This window comes from Vipera berus, assembly GCF_964194415.1.
Source record: "Vipera berus genome assembly, chromosome: 5".
NCBI lineage: Eukaryota > Metazoa > Chordata > Lepidosauria > Squamata > Viperidae > Vipera > Vipera berus.
The window spans coordinates 92,083,019-92,104,796 of record NC_138207.1 but is presented as its reverse complement, the minus strand read 5'-3'; the positions used below and the strand labels follow the sequence as shown (position 1 = coordinate 92,104,796).

The following is a 21,778-nucleotide window of genomic DNA, read 5'->3' as shown; positions in this document are numbered from 1 at the left end:
TTTGATTCATCTAGCCCTGCCTTTCTCATGATGTGCTCTGCATATAAGTTAAATAGGAAGGCGACAGTACGTATACAGCCTTGCCGGACTCCTTTCCCAATTTTGAACCAATCAGTGGTTCTGTAGCCAGTTCTCACTGTTGCTTCTTGACCCGCATATAGGTTTCTCAAGAGACAAGATAGTCTGGTACTCCCATCTCTTTGAGAACTTGCCACAGTTTGTTGTGATCCACACAATCAAAGGCTTTAGCATAGTCAATGAAGCCGAAGTAGATGTTTTTCTGGAACTCCCTAGCTTTCTCCATGATCCAGCGTATGTTGGCAATTTGATCTCTAGTTCCTCTGCCTCTTCGAAATCCTGCCTGTACTTCTGGTAGTTCTTGTTTCACATACTGCTGGAGTCTAGCTTGTAGGATTTTAAGCATAACTTTACTAGCATGAGAAATGAGTGCAATGGTGCAATAGTTTGAACATTCTTTGGCACTGCCTTTCTTTGGTATTGGAATGTAAACTGATCTTTTCCAATCCTGTGGCCACTGTTGAGTTTTCCAAATTTTCTGGCAAATTGAGTGTAGCACTTTTACTGCATCATCTTTTAGGATTTTGAATAGCTCAGCTGGAATACTGTCATCTCCACTAGCTTTGTTGTTGCTCAGCTTTCCTAAGGCCACTTCACATTCTAGGATGTCTGGCTTGAGGTCACCTGATTGTGGTTATCAGGGACGTTATGCTTGTATTGTTCTGTGTAATTTTTCCACCACTTCTTAATCTCTTCTGCCTCTGTTAGGTCCCTGCCATTTTGGTCCTTTATCATGCCCATTTTTTCATGAAACGTTCCCTTCATCTCTCCAATTTTCTTGAAAAGATCTCTGGTCCTCCCTTTTCTATTGTTTTCTTCTATTTCTTTGCACTGTTCATTTAAGAAGGCATTCTTATCTCTTCTAGCTATTCTCTGGAATTCTGCATTCAATTGGGTGTATCTTTCTTTTTCTCCCTTGCCTTTTGCTTCCCTCCTTTTCTCAGCTATTTGCAAAGCTTCCGCAGACAGCCATTTTGCTTTCTTGCGTTTCTTTTTCTGTGGGATGGTTTTAGTTGCTACCTCTTGTACAATGTTGCGAACCTCCGTCCATCAGATCTGTCTATCGGATCTAATTCCTTAAATCTATTTGTCACCTCTACTGTATATTCATCAGGGATATGATTTAGTTCATACCTGAGTGGCCTAGTGCTTTCCCCTACTTACTTTAGTTTAAGCCTAAATTTTACAACAAGAAGCTCATGGTCTGAGCCACAGTCAGCTCCTGGTCTTGCTTTTACTGACTGTATAGAGCAGACATGTCAAACACAAGGCCCGGGGGCCGGATCAGGCCCACGAAATGGTTTCATGCAGCCCGTGAAGCCATCCTGGAAACAGTGAGGGAACAGCCCCCACTGCCTTGGCCTTGGCCCAGAGACCCTCCTCCTGCCAGAGACCCTCAGATCTGTCCCACTCCTGCCCAGGCCCCCATAGGCACCCTTGATGCGAACGATGTAGAGGTGGCCACACCCACCCAGCAGGCCATACGCACTCTAGCCATGCCCACCCAGCAGGCCACGCCCACCCAAACCATACCCACCCGGCCCCCTGAGGGCAACCGCAATGCTGATGCAGCCCTCAATGAAATTGAGTTTGACACCCCTGGTATAGAGCTGCTCCATCTTTGGCTGAAGAGCACATAGTTAATCTGATTTCTGTGTTGACCGTCTGTTGATGTCCATGTGTAGAGCTGTCTCTTGGGTTGTTGAAAAGAGTGTTTGCTATGACCATCGTATTCTCTTGACAAAATTCTGTCAGCCCATGCCCTGCTTCATTTTGTACTCCAAGGCCAAACTTGCCTGTTATTACGGTTATCTTTTGGCTTCCTACTGTAGCATTCCAATCCCCCATGATGATAAGGACATCAATTTTTGGTGTTAGTTCTATAAGGTGTTGTAGGTCTTCATAGAACCGGTCAATTTCATCCTCTTCAGCACCAGTGGTTGGACCATAGACTTGGACTATTGTGATATTGAATGGTTTGCCTTGGATTCGAACTGAGATCATTCTGTCATTTTGGGGATTGTATCCCAGCATTGCTTTTCCTACTCTTTTATTGACTATGAAGGTTACTCCATTTCCTCTGAGGGATTCTTGCCTGCAGTAGTGTACCTGATGGTCATATGAATTAAATTCACCCATTCCTGTCCATTTTAGTTCGCTGATTCCTATGATGTCGATGTTCAGTCTTGTCATCTCTTGTTTGACCACGTCCAGCTTTCCTTGATTCATGGATCTTACATTCCAGGTTCCTATGGAGAAAAAAATCTTTACAGCATCGGACTTTCCTTTCACCACCAGATACATCCACAGCTGAGCGTCCTTTCGGCTTTGGCCCAGTCGCTTCATTCTTTCTGGCACTACTAGTACTAGCCCTCTGCTCTTCCCCAGTAGCATATTGGATGCCTTCCAACCTGAGGGGCTCATCTTCCAGCGTCATATCTTTTTGCCTTTTGGTACCATCCATGCGGTTTTCATGGCAAAGATACTGGAGTGGCTTGCCATTTCCTCCTCCAGTGGATCATGTTTTGTCAGAACTCTCTGCTAATGACCTGTCGTCTTGGGTGGCCCTGCATGGCATAGCTCATAGCTTCATTGAATTACGCAAGCCCCTTTGCCATGACAAGGCAGTAATCCATGAAGGGGTGTGGGTGCATAACTGGAGGCTTTTAAAAAGAGACTAAACAGCCATTTGTCTGAAATGGTATAGGGTCTCCTGCTTGAGCAGGGGTTTAGGCAAGAACACTTCCAATGTCCCTTCCAACTCTGTTCTTTTATTCTGTATAGGCACCTACCCTTGATCTACGTATCTATATGTATATCATTAATTTATTTTAACAATTAATGCCATCAGTTCAGTAGTAATGGGCTTGCAGATGATAATTTTAAAAAGTATCTTTATTTTGATAAAAAAGTAATGGATTAAAATGAATCATATGCCCAAGCTAGTGCTCATTCAGAATCTTCTAAAGTTTGCCGATTTCTATGTAGGCATAGCACTTTTTCATTCATAACTAGTTGTGATTCCTTTCAGTTTATTTTCAATCACTAGTATATTTAGTTCCATCACTGATTGTTCTAATTGGCTTTTTTCATCTACAAATAGTCCTTATGTCCATTTGATTAACAGTCATTCAGTTACAATATCACTGAACATACATCCTACCATCATGTGATCAAAATTTGGACCCTTTGAGAACCTTGCTTTTATGACCTTCACATTATTGCATACTCACATTTTCTTGCCTCATGTGAACAGTCTCTGCTTCATTTCTCCTCACCTGTCTGTCTCCCCCCAATCTCTACCCTTTTGACAACCTATATTCCACCATGTATGGCTGTCAACCTCTGTCACCTATCCCAGATCACTTTGCTGTCTTCTTTCTCTTATTGCTCGCCTAGGATACAGGTGCTGGACAAGGGCACAGCCTTATCTGCAAAAACCCAGCTGGGGAAGGGGCAGAGCCAGTGGAGAAGGCAAAGTGAGTTCTGAGCATAGTCTTCTGCAGCCAATGCAAGGAGCAATAGCCTGCAAATTGTGAAGACCATAGTGGAACAAATTGGTGAGGCTTGGGATGCTCCATTGTTGGGCAGGGTAGGAAAGGCAGATGTGGCTCCCTAGCAAATGTGGTGTCTATATGGCGAATGCTAGTTAGGGTGGCAGCAGAGCTAGAAGAAGCAGAGGAATAAGATCTTCCTAGAGGCACAGAACACACTTTGTAACTCAAGTTGGAAGCTGTTGGCCTTTGTGAGGCCTAGAAGGAAGAAGGCTAGGCTAAGTTAGTGTAATCATTTTAATTGTTTTTAATTTTTGTAATTTGTTGTATTGTTTTTAAAAAACCTTGTGAACCGCCCTGAGTCCTACGGGAGAAGGGTGGTATATAAGTCTAATAATAAATAAATAATAAATAAGTGAATAGAGAGTGTGCAGGTAGGCTATGTTGGTGCTGGACTATCCTCCATTCCTCACTAAAGATTATAAGCTGGTTCTCCAGGAGTGCTTCCAATGCAAGTTTGGATAGTCAGAAGGGCAGCATACACATTTAATAAGTAAATAAGCTGTAATACTATCCCCGTCAGAAGTACACAAAAATCTTTTGGTCTTGGGAAAGGCCATGAATTAGATTCTTGTAGCCAGTTCCAGGTGATTACTAAACAGGGTTGTTGCCGATTTTTGTCCTTTTGTGAATCATTTGTTGTGAAGCTTTTAGAATAGTAGATTCTATCTTTGTTTATACCCAGGCTTCCTACGTGTTTCAGAAATTGCCATTCAAGAATCCGATTTCTCAGTGGGAGTGCTGAAATCTTCACCACATTGCCACAGGCACTAGGAAAGTCATTTGAAAATCTTTTTAAAAATTGTCACAATTGAAGTAAAAAAAAATCATATAAAAAGGTTCTGGCTTCTGTATTTGTGGCTCTTTAACTGCATCACATTTTGTCCATTGTTGCTAGAAATTCACGGCTTAGTAAATTTCAGTGAGCATGTATAGAACTTAGGTCTCTACAGTCTTACTCTAACTATGTCTCACTGGATAGAAAGTTGGACATGTTTCAGTTGAAAGTTGTATTTTTCAGGGGCACCATTTGTCTATATTGAAAACAGTATGGCATATTGATTAAAGTATTGGAACAGGGCTAGGGAGACTCAAATTCTACTCTACTCATCTCATGGACTATCATTAGTTGACTTTGGGCTAGTTATTTACTCATAACTAATCCTAGGAAGAAGGAGAGGCATGTACAATTTGTTGTGCTCCAGAAATATAAATCTGACAAATAACTAAAGCCAACTCCAGGTAGTCCTTGACTTATAACAGTTCACTTAGTGACTGTTCAAAGTTACAGTGGTATTGAAAAAAATCACACTTATGACTGTTGCACCATCTCCATGGTTAGGTAATCAAAATTTAGATGCTTGGCAACTGACTCATATTTATGACACTTGCAGTGTCCTGTGGTCACCTTTTGTTACCTTCTGACAAGCAAAGTCTATGGGGAAGCCAGATTCACTTAACAACAATGTTACTAACTTAACAACTGCAGTAATTCACTTAACAACTGTGGCAGGAGAAATGTAAGGATCTGCCCCAGCTAGTCCTCTCAGGAAAGCACAACTTTTGACATCATGTAGTTAATCAAAATAACTCTGCAGCGAGTGGGAGATCAAACAGATTCCTAACCAACCTACAACTTCGTCATTCAAAGGATAGAGAACTAGATGTAAAGCTATACTGGACCTAATTCTTACTAATAGAGAAGAAGTGATAGAGGGAGTCGAAATTGCCAGAACCTTGGGGGAAAGTGACCACATCATACTGGAATTCAATATAATGCAAACACAAGGAATAGAAAATAATTCAACCAATGTCTTAAACTTCAGAAGAGCTGATTTTAACAAAATCAGAGAGAAACTAGGAACGATTCCATGTGTCAACTCTGAGAGAAGCATATTACCGGATGAGAATAAAGGAGGGGGATGAGTGGAAAACTGCCTTCAACTGCCCCTTGGGAAGCTACCAGTTCAAAGTCATGTCATTTGGACTGAAGGGGGCCCCAGCCGTATTTATGCAGTTGATTAATGAGGTCCTACATGATCACTTATAAAAAGGTGTTCTGGTGTATCTTGATGACATCTTGATCTACAGCACAAATATGATTGATCATATAAAACTAGTGAGTGAAGTGTTAAAGAAACTCTTGAAGGCCAGCTATATGCCAAATTGTTGAAATGTGAATTTCACCAGACCTGATTAGATTATCTTGGCTACAGAATTTCCAATGAGGGCGTAGAAATGGACCCAGCCAAAGTGAGAACTATAATTGAATGACAGCCCCCAAAGACTCGTAAACAGCTTCAGAGCTTTTTAGGTTTTGCTAACTTTTATCGCCCCCCCTTCATGGATTACTGCCTTGTCGTGGCGAAGGGGCTTGCGTAATTCAATGAAGCTATGAGCTATGCCGTGCAGGGCCACCCAAGACGGACAGGTCATAGCAGAGAGTTCTGACAAAACGTGATCCACTGGAGAAGGAAATGGCAACCCACTCCAGTATCTTTGCCATGAAAACCCTATGGACAGTACCAAAAGGCAAAACGATATGACGCTGGAAGATGAGCCCCTCAGGTCGGAAGGCGTCCAATATGCTACTGGGGAAGAGCAGAGGGCTAGTACTAGTAGCGCCAGAAAGAATGAAGCGACTGGGCCAAAGCCGAAAGGACGCTCAGCTGTGGATATGTCTGGTAGTGAAAGGAAAGTCCGATGCTGTAAAGATTTTTTCTCCATAGGAACCTGGAATGTAAGATCCATGAATCAAGGAAAGCTGGACGTGGTCAAACAAGAGATGACAAGACTGAACATTGACATCTTAGGTATCAGCGAACTAAAATGGACAGGAATGGGTGAATTTAATTCAGATGACCATCAGGTATACTACTGCGGGCAAGAATCCCTCAGAAGAAATGGAGTAGCCTTCATAGTCAATAAAAGAGTAGGAAAAGCAATACTGGGATACAATCCTCAAAATGACAGAATGATCTCAGTTCGAATCCAAGGCAAACCATTCAATATCACAGTAGTCCAAGTCTATGCCCCAACCACCGGTGCTGAAGAGGATGAAATTGACCGGTTCTATGAAGCCCTACAGCACCTTATAGAACTAACACCAAAAAATGATGTCCTTATCATCATGGGGGATTGGAATGCTAAAGTAGGAAGCCAAAAGATAACCGGAATAACAGGCAAGTTTGGCCTTGGAGTACAAAATGAAGCAGGGCACAGGCTGATAGAATTTTGTCAAGAGAATACGATGGTCATAGCAAACACCCTTTTCCAACAACCCAAGAGACGGCTCTACACATGGACATCACCAGACGGTCAACACAGAAATCAGATTGACTATGTACTCTGCAGCCAAAGATGGAGAAGCTCTATACAGTCAATAAAAATTAAAAGACGCTTGCTCCTGGGGAGGAAAGCCATGGCAAATCTAGACAGCACACTAAAAAGCAGAGACATCACCCTGTCAACAAAAGTGCGTATAGTCAAGGCTATGGTCTTCCCAGTTGCAATGTATGGCAGTGAAAGTGGACCATAAGAAAGGCTGAGCGCAAAAGAATTGAGGCCTTTGAACTCTGGTGCTGGAGAAGACTCCTGCGAGTCCCTTGGACTGCAAGGCGATCAAACCGGTCAGTCCTAGAGGAGATCAACCCTGACTGCTCTTTAGAAGGCCAGATCCTGAAGCTAAAACTCAAATACTTTGGCCACCTAATGAGGAGGAAGGACTCACTGGAGAAGAGCCTAATGCTGGGAAAGATTGAGGGCAATAGAAGAAGGGGACGACAGAGAATGAGGTGGCTGGATGGAGTCACTGAAGCAGTAGGCGTGAGCTTAACTGGACTCCAGAAGATGGTAGAGGACAGGAAGGCCTGGAGGAACATTGTCCATAGGGTCGCGATGGGTCGGACACGACTTCGCAACTAACAACAACAACAACAACAACAACTTTTATCGCCAATTCATCCCCTCCTTTGCTGAGATTGCTCTACCCCTTACAGAACTACTCAGGCAAAGGAGGAGGGAAGCCACAACCGGGCCAACCACTTGCTTGGACGATGAGCTGTCAAACAGTTTTTGAGAATTTAAAAAGACTATTTGCTGCTGAACCAGTCCTAAAGCATCCATGCCCAGGGGAGCCCTTCATAATCCAAGCTGACGCCAGCAACATTGCAGTCGGAGCTGTATTACTGCAAAAGAACAAAAGTCCTACAACCCTGTGCCTACACCTCCAAAAAATTCACTGAAGGCGAGAAGAAATGGACAATCTGGGAGAAGGAGGCCTTCGCCATTAGGTGGAGCCTGTTAAACTGGTGACATTAGAGGGGCGCAAAGTGCCATTTGAAGTATGGACAGATCACAAAAACCTAGAGGCAATGAAGACACCCCCCCACAAACTGTCCCCAAAAGTGCGGTGGGCACAGTACTTTAATTGTTTCAACTTCAGTCTAAAGTACATACCAGGAGAAAAAACCTCTTAACTGATGCGCTATCCCAATTGCCCCAGTACAAAAGTGAACGTGAAGAGGTCAACGAGGCAATTATCCTCAGTTCACAACCTGCGGCACAACTCACACCTCACAGAACCCCTAATCCTGATGACTTGGGAGCGAGGAAGATAAAACGAGAGCTCCTCACCGATCAATGGTTCAAAGATAATCAAACCTTAACATGCAGGGATGGCTTGGCATACAGGAGGGGGGAATTGTATCTACCTGAAGCCCACCATCTCAATGCTCTCAAACACAGCCATGATGTAAAACAGGCTGGACACTTTGGATATTTAAAAACTCTACACCTCATCTGCTGGCAATTTTGGTGACCGGGGCTAAAACAAGATGTAGAAAACTATGTCAGGAGTTGTACCGTATGTGCCACCATGAAAAGAATTCCAGGGAAAATCCCTTGGTTACTGCAGCCGGTGGCAGACCCTTCTCAACCATGGGAAGAAATAGCTATGGACGTTATAGTAGACCTGCCCAAAAGTAGAGGAAATACTGTCATCTGGACTGTGATAGACCTGTTTTCGAAACAGGCTCATTTTATTGCCTGCAAAGGACTCCCATCTGCCCAACGACTGACTAAATTGTTCCTGAAAAAGATCTACCGACTGCATAGTGCCCCAAGCGAATAATTTCGGATAGAGGAGTGCAGTTTGCAGTGAAATTTTGGAGGAAATTTCTTAAATTAATTAGATCATCTCAAGGCTTATCATATGTTTCCTACCAACAGACAATCTAGACTGACCTCCTCCCTTTCCCCGAGGTGGCTTACAATAATTCTGTTCACAGCAGCACCGGCTACATGCCTTTCAGACTAGCCACAGGAAAAGCGTTCAGCCCAATGCCTGACTACCCTCAGGTGCCCTCCGTTTCCCAGACACTTGATCAATGGGTGAGGGGGTGGGAAGAGGTTTGGAGAAATAAGAAAATGGTGTTTAAAAAGTCTTCTGAGACTTATAAAAAACAGGCTGATAAAAAGAGGGCTCCCCAAAGAACATTCCAAGTTGGGAAAAAGGTTTATCTGTCAACTAAATATTTATGTCTCAAATTACCCAGCAAGAAATTAGGACCAAAATTCTTGGGACCTTTCCCCCTCGTAGGGATCATCAACCCCGTCACAGTAGAATTAAAACTCCCTAGGCTTTTAGGGAAAGATCACCCTGTCTTCCATTGCAACCTGCTGAAATCTTTCTGGGACTCCACCTTAAGACCTCCCCCTAAGAAGGCGCCCAGGCCCCTCGTAGTAGCGGGTCAGAGACACTATGAAGTCAAAGGCATTCTTGACTCTAGAATCTTTAAAGGGAAATTGCAGTACCTAGTAGAATGGAAGGGGTACTCGCTGTCTGAAGCTACTTGGGTGAAATCTAGCGATGTGAAGGCTGACCAACTCATCAAAAAGTTTCATGAAAAAATCCCCAACAGACCAAGAGATAATCCCTGACATATGTTTACATTACAGGATCTATCCTTTTTGTAAGGGTGGCCGGATGTCAATGCTGCAAACATTGGATGTTTTTGCTCTGACAATATAAGAGGCAGCCTTTTCCTTTAAACTGTTTTTGCTTTGAATCAATGAAGCTGGGGGGAAATGTTAGCCCAGTTGTTTTAATTAAGATAAGGGATGGCACTCTACAGAAAGCAAGTGAAACTTTGCATGTTAAACTAATTGGAGAATGTGATTTATGACGTGTAATTAAGGGAGGGAATTGTGTATGATACGATGTGTTCAGGGGAGGAGAATTCAGATTCTGACATCCATCCGTGAGTGCCAATGCTTTGTTCTCATTATTATAGACTTTTTAGAATAAACAATGCTGGAATGTTCTTTGATCTGTCTCATTAGTTGGAACCATGACATCTGCAAAAGACAAAAATTAAAATAAGGAAGAAAACGGTAAGAGAACACCTATCTGACCTTGATAAATATAAATCACTAGGACCTGACAGTTTACATTCCAGACTTCTGAAGGAGCTGGCAGATGTTATCTCAGAACCATTGCACCATATATCTTTCAAAAATCCTGGAGCACTGGAGAAGCACCTGAGGATTGGAAAAGGGCTGATGTGGTTCACATCTTCAAGAAAGAAGGAAAAAAAACAGATCCAGGAAACTACAGCCCAATCAGTCTAACAGCAATACCTGGGAAGATCCTGGAAAAGAATCAAAAAGCAGATCTGTGAACAACTAGAAGCAAACAAAGTTATAACTGGTAGCCAGCAGGGGTTTGTTAAAAACAGATCATGCCAAATTGATTTTATTTCATTCTTTGATAAAGTCACCAAATTAATAGACCAGCTAAACACTGTGGACATAGTATACTTACATTTTAGTAAGGCATTTGACAAAGTAGACCGCAATCTACTGCTTGGTAAGCTAGAAAAAGGTGGAACAGACAACATCACCACCAGATGGATTTGTAGCTGGCTGACAAACTGTACTCAGTGAGTAGTCCTCAATAGTACTACATCCACATGGAGAGAAGTAAGCAGTGGGGTACCATAAGGCTCTGTCTTTGGCCCAGTACTGTTCAGTATCTTCATCAATGGCTTAGATGAGGGAATAGAACAGGAACTCATCAAATTTGCAGACAACACTAAACTGGCAGGAATAGCCAACACCCCAGAAGACAAGCTCAGGATTCAAAAAGCTCTTGACAAACTTGAACAATGGGCCCTATCCAACAAAATGAACTTTAATGTGGAGAAAAGCAAAGTTTTACATTTAGGCAGGAAAAATCAAAGGTATAAGTAGAGATTAGGTGAGATCTTGCTCAAAACAGTAACTGTGAGAGGGACCTTGGAGTCCTAGTGGACGATCTCTTGACTATGAGCCAGCAATGTGCAGCCGCCGCCAAAAAAGCTAATACAATCATGGGTCACATAAACAGAGGCGTAGAATCAAGATCACGCAAAGTATTAGTACCACTTTATAAAACCCTAGTGAGACCACACCTGGAATTCTGTAACCAATTTTGTTCACCATACTACAAAAAAGATGTTGAGACCTTGGAAACAGTTCAGAGAAAAGCAGCTAAGATGATCCAAGGCCTGGAGACTAAAACACATGAACAGCTGCAGGACATGGTTTGGCTAGTCTAAAGAAAAGAAGAAATAGGGGTGACATTATAGCAGTATTCCAGTATTTGAGAGGCTGCCACAAAGAAGAGGGGGTCAAATTATTTTTCAAAGCACCAGAGGGCAGGACAAGAAACTGGTTGGACACTAACCAAAGAGAGAGGCAACCTGGAATTAAGGAGAAACTTCCTATCAGTGAGGATAATTAACCAGTGGAACAGCTTTCTTTCAGAAATTGTGGGCACTCCATCACTGGAGGTTTTTAAGAAGAGACTGGACAGTCACTTCTCTGAGATGGTATCCTGCTTGAGCCGGCATCTACCCTACTGGCATTGTCAATCAACCAATATTTGTAATCCAAAATGTCCAGCTGTCATAAAGCCAATCTATACGTTTCCCCCAGACAGAGATACCGTATATACTTGAGTATAAGCCGACTCAAGTATAAGCCGAGACCCCCAATTTCACCCCCAAAAACTGGGAAAAGTTGTTGACTCGAGTATAAGCCGATCCGCCGTTCTGCAAGCCTCCGCCGCCGGCGGAGGCTGGATCCGCGCTCTGCAAGCCTCTGCCGCCAGCAGAGGCTCGATCCGCCATTTTGCAAGCCTGAATACACAGGAATACCCTGTGTGGCCGCGGCTCTCGGGGAAGCCCTGGCTGTCCGCTTCCTCGCTCCACGCTGCCATTCGGGGCCCGCGCGTTCCCCGGGCAAATCGCGGCGCCCAGCAGGCGAGGAAACACGCCCGCTCCAGTCGCCCCCCTTTCCCTCAGGAGACGCGAAGCAAGTGACCGCCCGGAGCTTACCGAGGACTTGCGCGCGGCCGAGGCTTCGGTGCTTCCAGGATCGCGCGCACCTCTCCCAAGCCGCCGCCGTCCGGAGACCTGCCGAAGTTTGGGGAGGTTTGGGGAGGTGCGCGCGCACCTCCCCAAACCTCCCCAAACGTCGGCAGGTCTCCGTTCCTCCGCGCAGACCTGCCGACGTTTGGGGAGGTTTGGGCGCCTCCCCAAACCTCCCCAAACGTCGGCAGGTCTCCGTTCCTCCTGCCGACGTTTGGGGAGGTTTGGGCACCTCCCCAAACCTCCCCAGGTCTCTGTTCCTCCGCGCAGACCTGCCGATGTTTGGGGAGGTTTGGGCGCCTCCCCAAACCTCCCCAGGTGTCCGTTCCTCCTGCCGACGTTTGGGGAGGTTTGGGCGCCTCCCCAAACCTCCCCAGGTCTCCGTTCCTCCGCGCAGACCTGCCGACGTTTGGGGAGGTTTGGGCGCCTCCCCAAACCTCCCCAGGTCTCCGTTCCTCCGCGCAGACCTGCCGACATTTGGGGAGGTTTGGGCGCCTCCCCAAACCTCCCCAGGTCTCCGTTCCTCCGCACAGACCTGCCGACGTTTGGGGAGGTTTGGGCGCCTCCCCAAACCTCCCCAGGTCTCCGTTCCTCCTGCCGACGTTTGGGGAGGTTTGGGCGCCTCCCCAAACCTCCCCAGGTCTCCGTTCCTCCGCGCAGACCTGCCGACGTTTGGGGAGGTTTGGGCGCCTCCCCAAACGTCGGCAGGTCTGCGCGACGTTTGGGGAGGTTTGGGGAGGCGCCCAAACCTCCCCAAACGTCGGCAGGTCTGCGCGGAGGAACGGAGACCTGCCGAGGTTTGGGGAGGCGCCCAAACCTACCCAAACGTCGGCAGGTCTGCGCGGAGGAACGGAGACCTGGGGAGGTTTGGGGAGGTGCCCAAACCTCCCCAAACGTCGGCAGGAGGAACGGAGACCTGCCGACGTTTGGGGAGGTTTGGGGAGGCGCCCAAACCTCCCCAAACGTCGGCAGGTCTGCGCAGAGGAACGGAGACCTGGGGAGGTTTGGGGAGGCGCCCAAACCTCCCCAAACATCGGCAGGAGGAACGGAGACCTGGGGAGGTTTGGGGAGGCGCCCAAACCTCCCCAAACGTCGGCAGGTCTGCGCGGAGGAACGGAGACCTGGGGAGGTTTGGGGAGGCGCCCAAACCTCCCCAAACGTCGGCAGGTCTGCGCGGAGGAACGGAGACCTGGGGAGGTTTGGGGAGGTGCCCAAACCTCCCCAAACGTCGGCAGGAGGAACGGAGACCTGCCGACGTTTGGGGAGGTTTGGGGAGGCGCCCAAACCTCCCCAAACGTCGGCAGGTCTGCGCGGAGGAACGGAGACCTGGGGAGGTTTGGGGAGGCGCCCAAACCTCCCCAAACATCGGCAGGAGGAACGGAGACCTGCCGACGTTTGGGGAGGTTTGGGGAGGCGCCCAAACCTCCCCAAACGTCGGCAGGTCTGTGCGGAGGAACGGAGACCTGGGGAGGCGCCTAAACCTCCCCAAACGTCGGCAGGAGGAACGGAGACCTGGGGAGGTTTGGGGAGGCGCCCAAACCTCCCCAAACGTCGGCAGGTCTGCGCGGAGGAACGGAGACCTGGGGAGGTTTGGGGAGGCGCCCAAACCTCCCCAAACGTCGGCAGGAGGAACGGAGACCTGGGGAGGTTTGGGGAGGCGCCCAAACCTCCCCAAACGTCGGCAGGTCTGCGCGGAGGAACGGAGACCTGCCGACGTTTGGGGAGGCGCCCAAACCTCCCCAAACGTCGGCAGGTCTGCGCGGAGGAACGGAGACCTGGGGAGGTTTGGGGAGGTGCCCAAACCTCCCCAAACGTCGGCAGGAGGAACGGAGACCTGCCGATGTTTGGGGAGGTTTGGGGAGGCGCCCAAACCTCCCCAAACGTCGGCAGGTCTGCGCGGAGGAACGGAGACCTGGGGAGGTTTGGGGAGGCGCCCAAACCTCCCCAAACGTCGGCAGGAGGAACGGAGACCTGCCGACGTTTGGGGAGGTTTGGGGAGGCGCCCAAACCTCCCCAAACGTCGGCAGGTCTGTGCGGAGGAACGGAGACCTGGGGAGGCGCCCAAACCTCCCCAAACGTCGGCAGGAGGAACGGAGACCTGGGGAGGTTTGGGGAGGCGCCCAAACCTCCCCAAACGTCGGCAGGTCTGCGCGGAGGAACGGAGACCTGGGGAGGTTTGGGGAGGTGCCCAAACCTCCCCAAACGTCGGCAGGCGGAACGGAGACCTGCCGACGTTTGGGGAGGTTTGGGGAGGCGCCCAAAGCTCCCCAAACGTCGGCAGGTCTGCGCGGAGGAACGGAGACCTGGGGAGGCGCCCAAACCTCCCCAAACGTCGGCAGGAGGAACGGAGACCTGGGGAGGTTTGGGGAGGCGCCCAAACCTCCCCAAACGTCGGCAGGTCTGTGCGGAGGAACGGAGACCTGGGGAGGTTTGGGGAGGTGCCCAAACCTCCCCAAACGTCGGCAGGAGGAACGGAGACCTGCTGACGTTTGGGGAGGTTTGGGGAGGCGCCCAAACCTCCCCAAACGTCGGCAGGTCTGCGCGGAGGAACGGAGACCTGGGGAGGTTTGGGGAGGCGCCCAAACCTCCCCAAACGTCGGCAGGAGGAACGGAGACCTGCCGACGTTTGGGGAGGTTTGGGGAGGCGCCCAAACCTCCCCAAACGTCGGCAGGTCTCCGTTCCTCCGCGCCCTGCCTGCCTGCTTCTTTCCGCTGCGGAAAGAAGCAGGCAGGCAGGGTGCGGAGGAACGGAGACCGGCCGACGTTTGGGGAGGTTTGGGGAGGTGCGCGCGCACCTCCCCAAACCTCCCGAAACGTCGGCAGGTCTCGGACGGCGGTGGCTTGGGAGAGGTGTGCGCGATCCCGGAAGCACCAAAGCCTCGGCCGCGCACAAGTCCTCGGTAAGTTTTTTTGTTGACTGGAGTATAAGCCGAAGTGGAATTTTTCAGCCCAAAAAGTGGGCTGAAAAATTCGGCTTATACTCAAGTATATACGGTAATCGAAAGGCAACTTTTTTGTCTGTCTCTAATTTTTGTAATTAAAAGTCAATCATTGTTGATAATCCAAGAAGGTCAGCAAGTTTCAAAACAATCTGTACCATGCAGAGAACAACCCAAAGTTTTTTTCTCTATTTCCAGCTGCTGCCTGCAGAGTTCCAGAGACATCAAAGAGACTAACTTATTATCTATGTCTGGGCTTCATGCTAAGTTCACTCCAGATATAATAAATTTAGGTGCTATGCCTGTATTCCACCAGTAGATGTCATTAGGTATCCATCTTCCAACACTTAAAAGGAAGCCTAGTTCTTAAGTTTTGCCCAATCTTTTTTCAAAAAAGTTTTAAGAATTCTCTAAATTGCCAAGTTTGTGAAAGCTATGTCTTTATATTATTTCCTTATGTTATTTTCAATTTAATGTTGTATTCTTCTCTGTTTCTGTCCCCAAAACAAGGATTAAATCACTTTGTTCATTTTTTTGGAGGGAAGGGGCAAAAATCTCCTTCCCTCTTGCTTCTGATTTTTGTTTGTTTGTTTGTTTTTGCTTTTGGGGAATTTATCTTTTTCAGGGACTCAGTAGCCAAATAGTAGAAAAAGAAAAAACAGTCTTACCTAGTTCCAAACACAATGCCCACAATTTCTAAATAACAATTTATTTCTTCTGACTTATCACATGAATGTAGCTTGTCTTTCCCCTGCTGGTTTAGAGGGCTTTCCTTTGATCAAACAGATTGATCAAACAGTCTTTCCGTGATCGACAAGGGTTTATCGCCTCTCTGAGGTGACTTTAAACCCTTTTAAGGCCCCTGACAGGGAGAAATCACCCATGGGAATTGGAGCCCTGCTTTTCCCTCACCTGTGATGCCATGATGTGAAGCGGAGTTGAAAGTAATCAGTTCTTATAGTTTTATTATCAGTCTGAAGTAAATAAAATACAGTAGCTGAATACTTGAGTGGTAGTTATAGTTCTCTTATGAATTGTCATTTATTGTGGCCACAGTGCCCTTACAAAGCATGTGATCATTTTGCATATATACAAAGCTTGCAAAAAAAGACTTGACTTTTTAGGTAGTTCTTACAGCAACAACCAATATGATTATGAAAAGAGTTAAAATGTCTCTTTTTAAACATATATACTTTAAATTGCATGGCCTTTTTTTGTTCTGCTCTTCTAGCTGGGAGTCCCTGGCATTCCTCAGGATATAGTCCATATAACAACAGCATCTACCTATCTGGATCGCATCCTATAGGCAACTATAAGGGTGGAAGAGGTATCCAGATGCCCAAAACTGCTAGACTGAAAGATAGTGAACATCATCCTTCAGAAGATGACAGCGATTATATTAAATTGCTGCAGCATGGTATGGCTGGGGAGATAAGCAAAAACTATTTTTTCTTTGTTTGGGAAGCATCCAGAATTCAGCTTTCATTGTTGCGACTTCTAAAGGTAAAAGTAAAGCTTTCCCAGCACAATCATGTCCAATTTTAGGGGGCAATGCTCATCTCCATTAGTTGAGAGAGCCAGTGTTGTCTGAAGACAATTTTATGGTCATGTGACCAGCATGACTATACACTGGTGCACATGGAATGCTGTTTTATCTTTTCACATTTATTCACATTAGCATGCTTTCGAACTGCTAGGTTGGCAGGAGCTGGGGCAAGTAATGGGAGCTTATTTTGTTGCGTGGCACTTGTGTCTCGAACCTGAGCTGCCAGCTTAATTTTTTTAAAAGGTTTAGACTAAATTCCCCTCCCCTTGGTTACAAAGTTGCCAGTTGCAATTCCCACCCCAATTAGAGGTCATAAACCACATTCACCAATTGTTAGAAACTGCAGGCACTCTTTCCAGCTATCCAGCCTGCCAAAATATTATCAGCAATGACCTTGGTTCCCATACATTTGAATTGTTTTGGTTAACTGACAACACCTTGGCAGGCTGGACAGCTGGGAGGAGTGCCCACATTTTCTAACAATTGGTGAATGTGATTTATGACATCTAATTGGGGTGGGAATTGCAACTGGCAACTTCTAATCTAAATATGTGGCAATGAAGATGAAGTGAAAATGGCTTCAGTTCGTCACAGCGTTGACAGAGGCTCTATAAACTACTGCAGTGTTTAGAACGCAGTGTTGCAGGCTAACTGCCCAATGCCAGGAGTTCGATCCTCACTGGCTCAAGGTTGACTCAGCCTTCCATCCTTCTAAGGTCAGTAAAATGAGGACCCAGATTATTGAGGGCAGTATGCTGACTCAGTAAACTGCTTAGGGAGTGCTGTAAAGCACTATGAAGCAGTATATAAGGGTACGTGCTATAGCTAAGCGCTAAGTGCTATTTACTACAAGGTTAGCTCTGCAAGCAAGTCTAGTCTAACATAATATATGTGAACTCAGTTACTCTTATTATCAGTAGTTCACTGAACTGATAGTTCAGTTACTGAATTATCAATAGTTTTAAAAAGGGACGTTCAAGTACTAGAGAATTTGCTCATAAACCAGAGTAGAGTGGTCAAGTTGGAAGCTTTCTTTTTCTCTTATCTGATTCAAAATGTTTGTGACTTATATTTAGAAGTATATTAGTGTTTTTCCTTGTAAAAATAACTAATGTTTTTGGGGTAACATGTTTTGTTTTTCTGTCAGAGATGTACTACATCATCAAGATACATAGAAACTCTCGAGAATTCACACTTTTATTTTCCAGTGAATAAATGGGTATACAGAACGATGAAACATATAGAGATCTAGTCATTCCTTTTCATGCCTTCCAAAGTTTTCTAGTTTTCTTTCTCTTCTGTCTAGGTAGGCCTTGACTTAACGACCACAACTGAGCCCAGAATTATAGTTGTAAGTTGTGCCAGTCCTTTAAGCAGGTCAGCACATGACTCTGCGATGGTCATTAAGTGAATGCTGCAGTTATTAAGCAAATCCATTATCCACAATGAATGTTTTTTGCCAGAAACCAGAAGTAAATGCTGATTTCTGGTAAAAAAAAGTTGTAAATTGCAGTCGTGTGACCACAGGATGCTGCAGATGGCCATAAATGAAGGCTAGTTGCTGAGTGCCCAACACGTGATCATGAGACCTTGGGGGGGGGTTGTTGCAAACGAAACTTCAAATCCAGGTCATAAATATCTAGAGAGGCCCGTTGTAACTTTGAATAGTCACTAAGTGACTGGTCGTAAGTCGAAGACTACCTGTACCAACTGCAACTAACTGGGAACTAGTGAATAGCCCATGCTTTTGTGTTGCCAACATCAGCCGAACTGTAGATAACTAAACTACTCAAATCTCCTGGCAAGCCCATGCTGCTGCCATAACCAACTCACCTAGAATGTTTTTGCACTGACACAGGTATTTGGAAGTGGACTTAGATCAAAGTAATTCACCAGTATTACTTACTTTGAAGAACAAGCACACTGAGATCTGTCCCATTACATACTATCAGCATAAAAATAGTTGCTTGACTACAGTAAATTGGATATCATTCTCTTTTTAAGAAAAAAGGCATAGGAAGATGGAGTTGTATAAGCAGAAATTTTTTGTGCTTGCGCTGCTTGTTTTGATAGTCTGCTTTTCCCCATTTTACCTAGCTCAGGAATGCAGTTCCTGGATGCTAATGGTAGCTCGGCGAAGTGCCCAGGCACTTTTGGATTATGCAGTTACTGCTGATCCACGTATGTTGTTGGCCGTGCAAAGACACCTAGCTGCTTCTCAGGATGAAAATGGAGATTCGTAAGTATATTTTGGAAAAATCAGGGCTCCTAGTCTGAGATCATTTGCAGAGAATTAGTCTTCAAATTACTTGCCTCTGTTTAGTATTTTCCTCATTGTAGGGATACTCTTCCAGTGCAAATTTATGTCAGCTGTGACTTAACTAAAGAATTCTGTAATCCCTGTTTTCAGCAAACCTTGTGAGAAACGAATTCTTCAACCCACTACCAAGATAGTTTTTCCTTCTTCTGAAATATGTGATATCATGCTTAAGTTGGTGAACGTTTAGCCCTCCAATGTCATACAAAATGATGGGGAGTGTGTGTGTAATTTTTTTTATTAAAATCAACAGGAAAAACAATTAGAATGCTTTTAAAAAATAAAAATGAGCCCAGAGATGTTAGAAACAATTATTTGGGAGGCAAGTAAGGCTTACAATAAGAGGAATCTTAATGAAGCTTGTAGCAAACCAGAAAAAAGAATGCTGATGGAAATCACAAATAAAGATAAAGGAATTAGAATTGATTCATAAACCTAAGCCAGGATGAGAAGCATTGAGGTTGCTAAATAAAGTTAAACAGTATTGGAATTGGTAGACCTTCATAAGAAGATAAAATACATTAAAATCATTTTGAAAATTCAAATAAGCCAGGAAAATCTCAGACAAATTAGAAAAGACAAAGAAAGGAGGATGACATTAGTGATTAATTAACAGGCTCCATACAGAATACAGAATAACAGTTAGAAGAGGCCTTGGAGAGCTTCTAGTCCAGCCGCCTGCTCAAGCAGGAGACCCTATACCATTCTGGATAAATTACTGTCTAATCTCTTCTTAAAAAGCTCCAGTGATGGAGCACCCACGACTTCTGGAGGCAAGCCATTCCACTGATCAATTATTCTTGCTGACAGGAAAGTTCTTCTTAATTCTAGGTTGGATCTCTCCTTAATAAGCTTCCATTTGTTATTTCTTGTTCTGTCCTCAGGTGCTTTGGAGGACAATATAGGTAAAGGTAAAGGTACAGGTTCCCCCACACATGCGTGCTAGTCGTTTCCAACTCTAGGGGGCGGTGCTCATCTCCGTTTCAAAGCCGAGGACATCTCCGTGGTCATGTGGCCGGCATGACTAGATGCCAAAGGCACATGGAACGCTGTTACCTTCCCACCGTAGTGGTCCCTATTTTTCTACTTGCATTTTTATGTGCTTTTGAACTGCTAGGTGGGCAGAAGCTGGGACGAGTAACAGGCGCTCACTCTGTTACGCGGCACTCGGGATTCGACCCGCCAAACTGCCGACCTTCTAGTCGACAGGCTCAGCATCCTAACCCACTGAGCCACCGTGTCCCTAGTATATGACAAACCATCAAATATTGGAAAGCCATTATCATGTCACTCTTAATCCGTCTCTTCGTTAGACTAGATATATTTAGTTCCCGCAACCATTCCTTAGCTTTTCTCTGCATTCTTTCTAGAGTCTAAACATTTTTCTTATATTGTGGAGGCCAAACCTCAGTATTCCAAATCTGGTCTTTGTCTTGCAGTATTCCAAGTATAGTTTTAGCAAGGCCTTACAAAGCAGTATGAACACTTATCCTGATCTTTATACTAATCTGTTGATGCAGCCTAGGACTGCATTTGCGTTTTGGCTGTTGCAGCTTCATAGCTGTCACACATATTCCATTCTCCCCACTCTCCTTGCCTGGTTTTGTAGGCAAGTCAAGGGGGAAAAATGTCCGAAACAGCATGACGTTTTTCAAGCTTGAAAGGCTGCCCCCCCCTAGAAGTTGGAAGGAACCTGGAAGACAATAAGTACACTACTGTCAATGCTGCAAACGTTGACATGTTTTTGCACTGACATTATAAGAGACAGCCTTTTGTTTAAACTGCTTCACTTTGAATCTTGAAGGGAGGGAATTTTCTAACGACTGTTTTGAGAAGATTAGAAAAGCCCGCATACAGAATGGGAGGTGAGACCTCATATGTAAAACTAATTGGATAATGTGATTTATGACATGTAGCTAAGGGCGGGGATTGTGTGTGTGTTACAATGGGTTGGGGGGAGGAGATTTCAGATTCTGGCGTCCCTCTATGAGTGCTGATGTTTCGTTTCATTACTAAGACTTTTTAGATAAATAATATGCCTGCAATTAGTTTGACTTGTCTCATTCATCGGAACCATGACATCATGCCAGAATCTCCTTTCTTTCAAAGGGGGGTCCTGAACCCCTGCCGCTGTCTCCGGTAAGAGAGATAAGCTGGCAAAGATTCAGGGAAGAATTCTCAAGATGGAAAAGGAGAGCCTGGTTGCTGGCGAAACGTATGAAGTGGAAATAATAAAGTTTTCTGTGGGAAGATGAATTTGGGCCGATCTCCAACATCAGCAGATAACTGAGCTTATCTTGTCGTCAAGCTGGAACCACTCCAGTAGAGAATACGGAGGCCAGACTGTGTGGCAAGAGGCCCCAGAAGCAGAATGGGGAGGAGATGTCAGATCTTCAGCCACTGAGAATCTGGTTGAGTGGAAAATCCTGTCTGCAGATCAGACTGACTGCCAGACCCAGGAGTCCCCTGCCAAGCCCTCCAGACCCATAGAGACAGAGGACCTCAGCCTGGAGCCTCTGCAGTAATGGGAGTTTGAGGAGCCCCCACAAGTGAAAGGCCAACAACCTCTGAGCTTGCCCCAGCTAATAGAAGCCTTGCTACAGCTGGGGGTGGTGCAGAAGCCTGGCGATCAGGAGCTGGTGGGAGGACAAAAGCAAGGGTGGCAGCAGCAGGATCCAAACGTGCAACCCCTGAACATACACCAGGACCAGTGGGGCCAGCAGCAGTGGAGGCCCTGGCAGCCATTAGATCAGCAACCAGAGTGGGGCCAGCAGCAACTGGAGACACAACAAGAGCAGTGGGGGCCCCAGCAACCATTTAACCAACAACCAGGGTGGGGCCAGCAGCAATGGGGGCCCCAGCAACCATTAATGAGCCCACCCTTCAGAGCAACCTTTGATGGGGATCCAGAGAAACTGATTTTCTTCCTCAAC

General features: G+C 45.9%; 1 protein-coding gene across 5 annotated transcripts in view; it reads left to right on the top strand.

Moving 5' to 3' along the window:
* The window catches only part of NFKB2 (nuclear factor kappa B subunit 2), a 102,552-nt gene that overhangs the window by 38,664 nt on the left and 42,110 nt on the right, over positions 1-21,778 (top strand). For all 5 annotated transcript variants that reach the window (XM_081329252.1, XM_081329251.1, XM_081329250.1 and 2 more), the window contains 2 exons: positions 16,214-16,399; positions 18,626-18,767. In XM_081329252.1, coding sequence (XP_081185378.1) covers positions 16,214-16,399; positions 18,626-18,767 — 328 coding nt within the window. The remainder of the gene's footprint in view (positions 1-16,213; positions 16,400-18,625; positions 18,768-21,778) is intronic.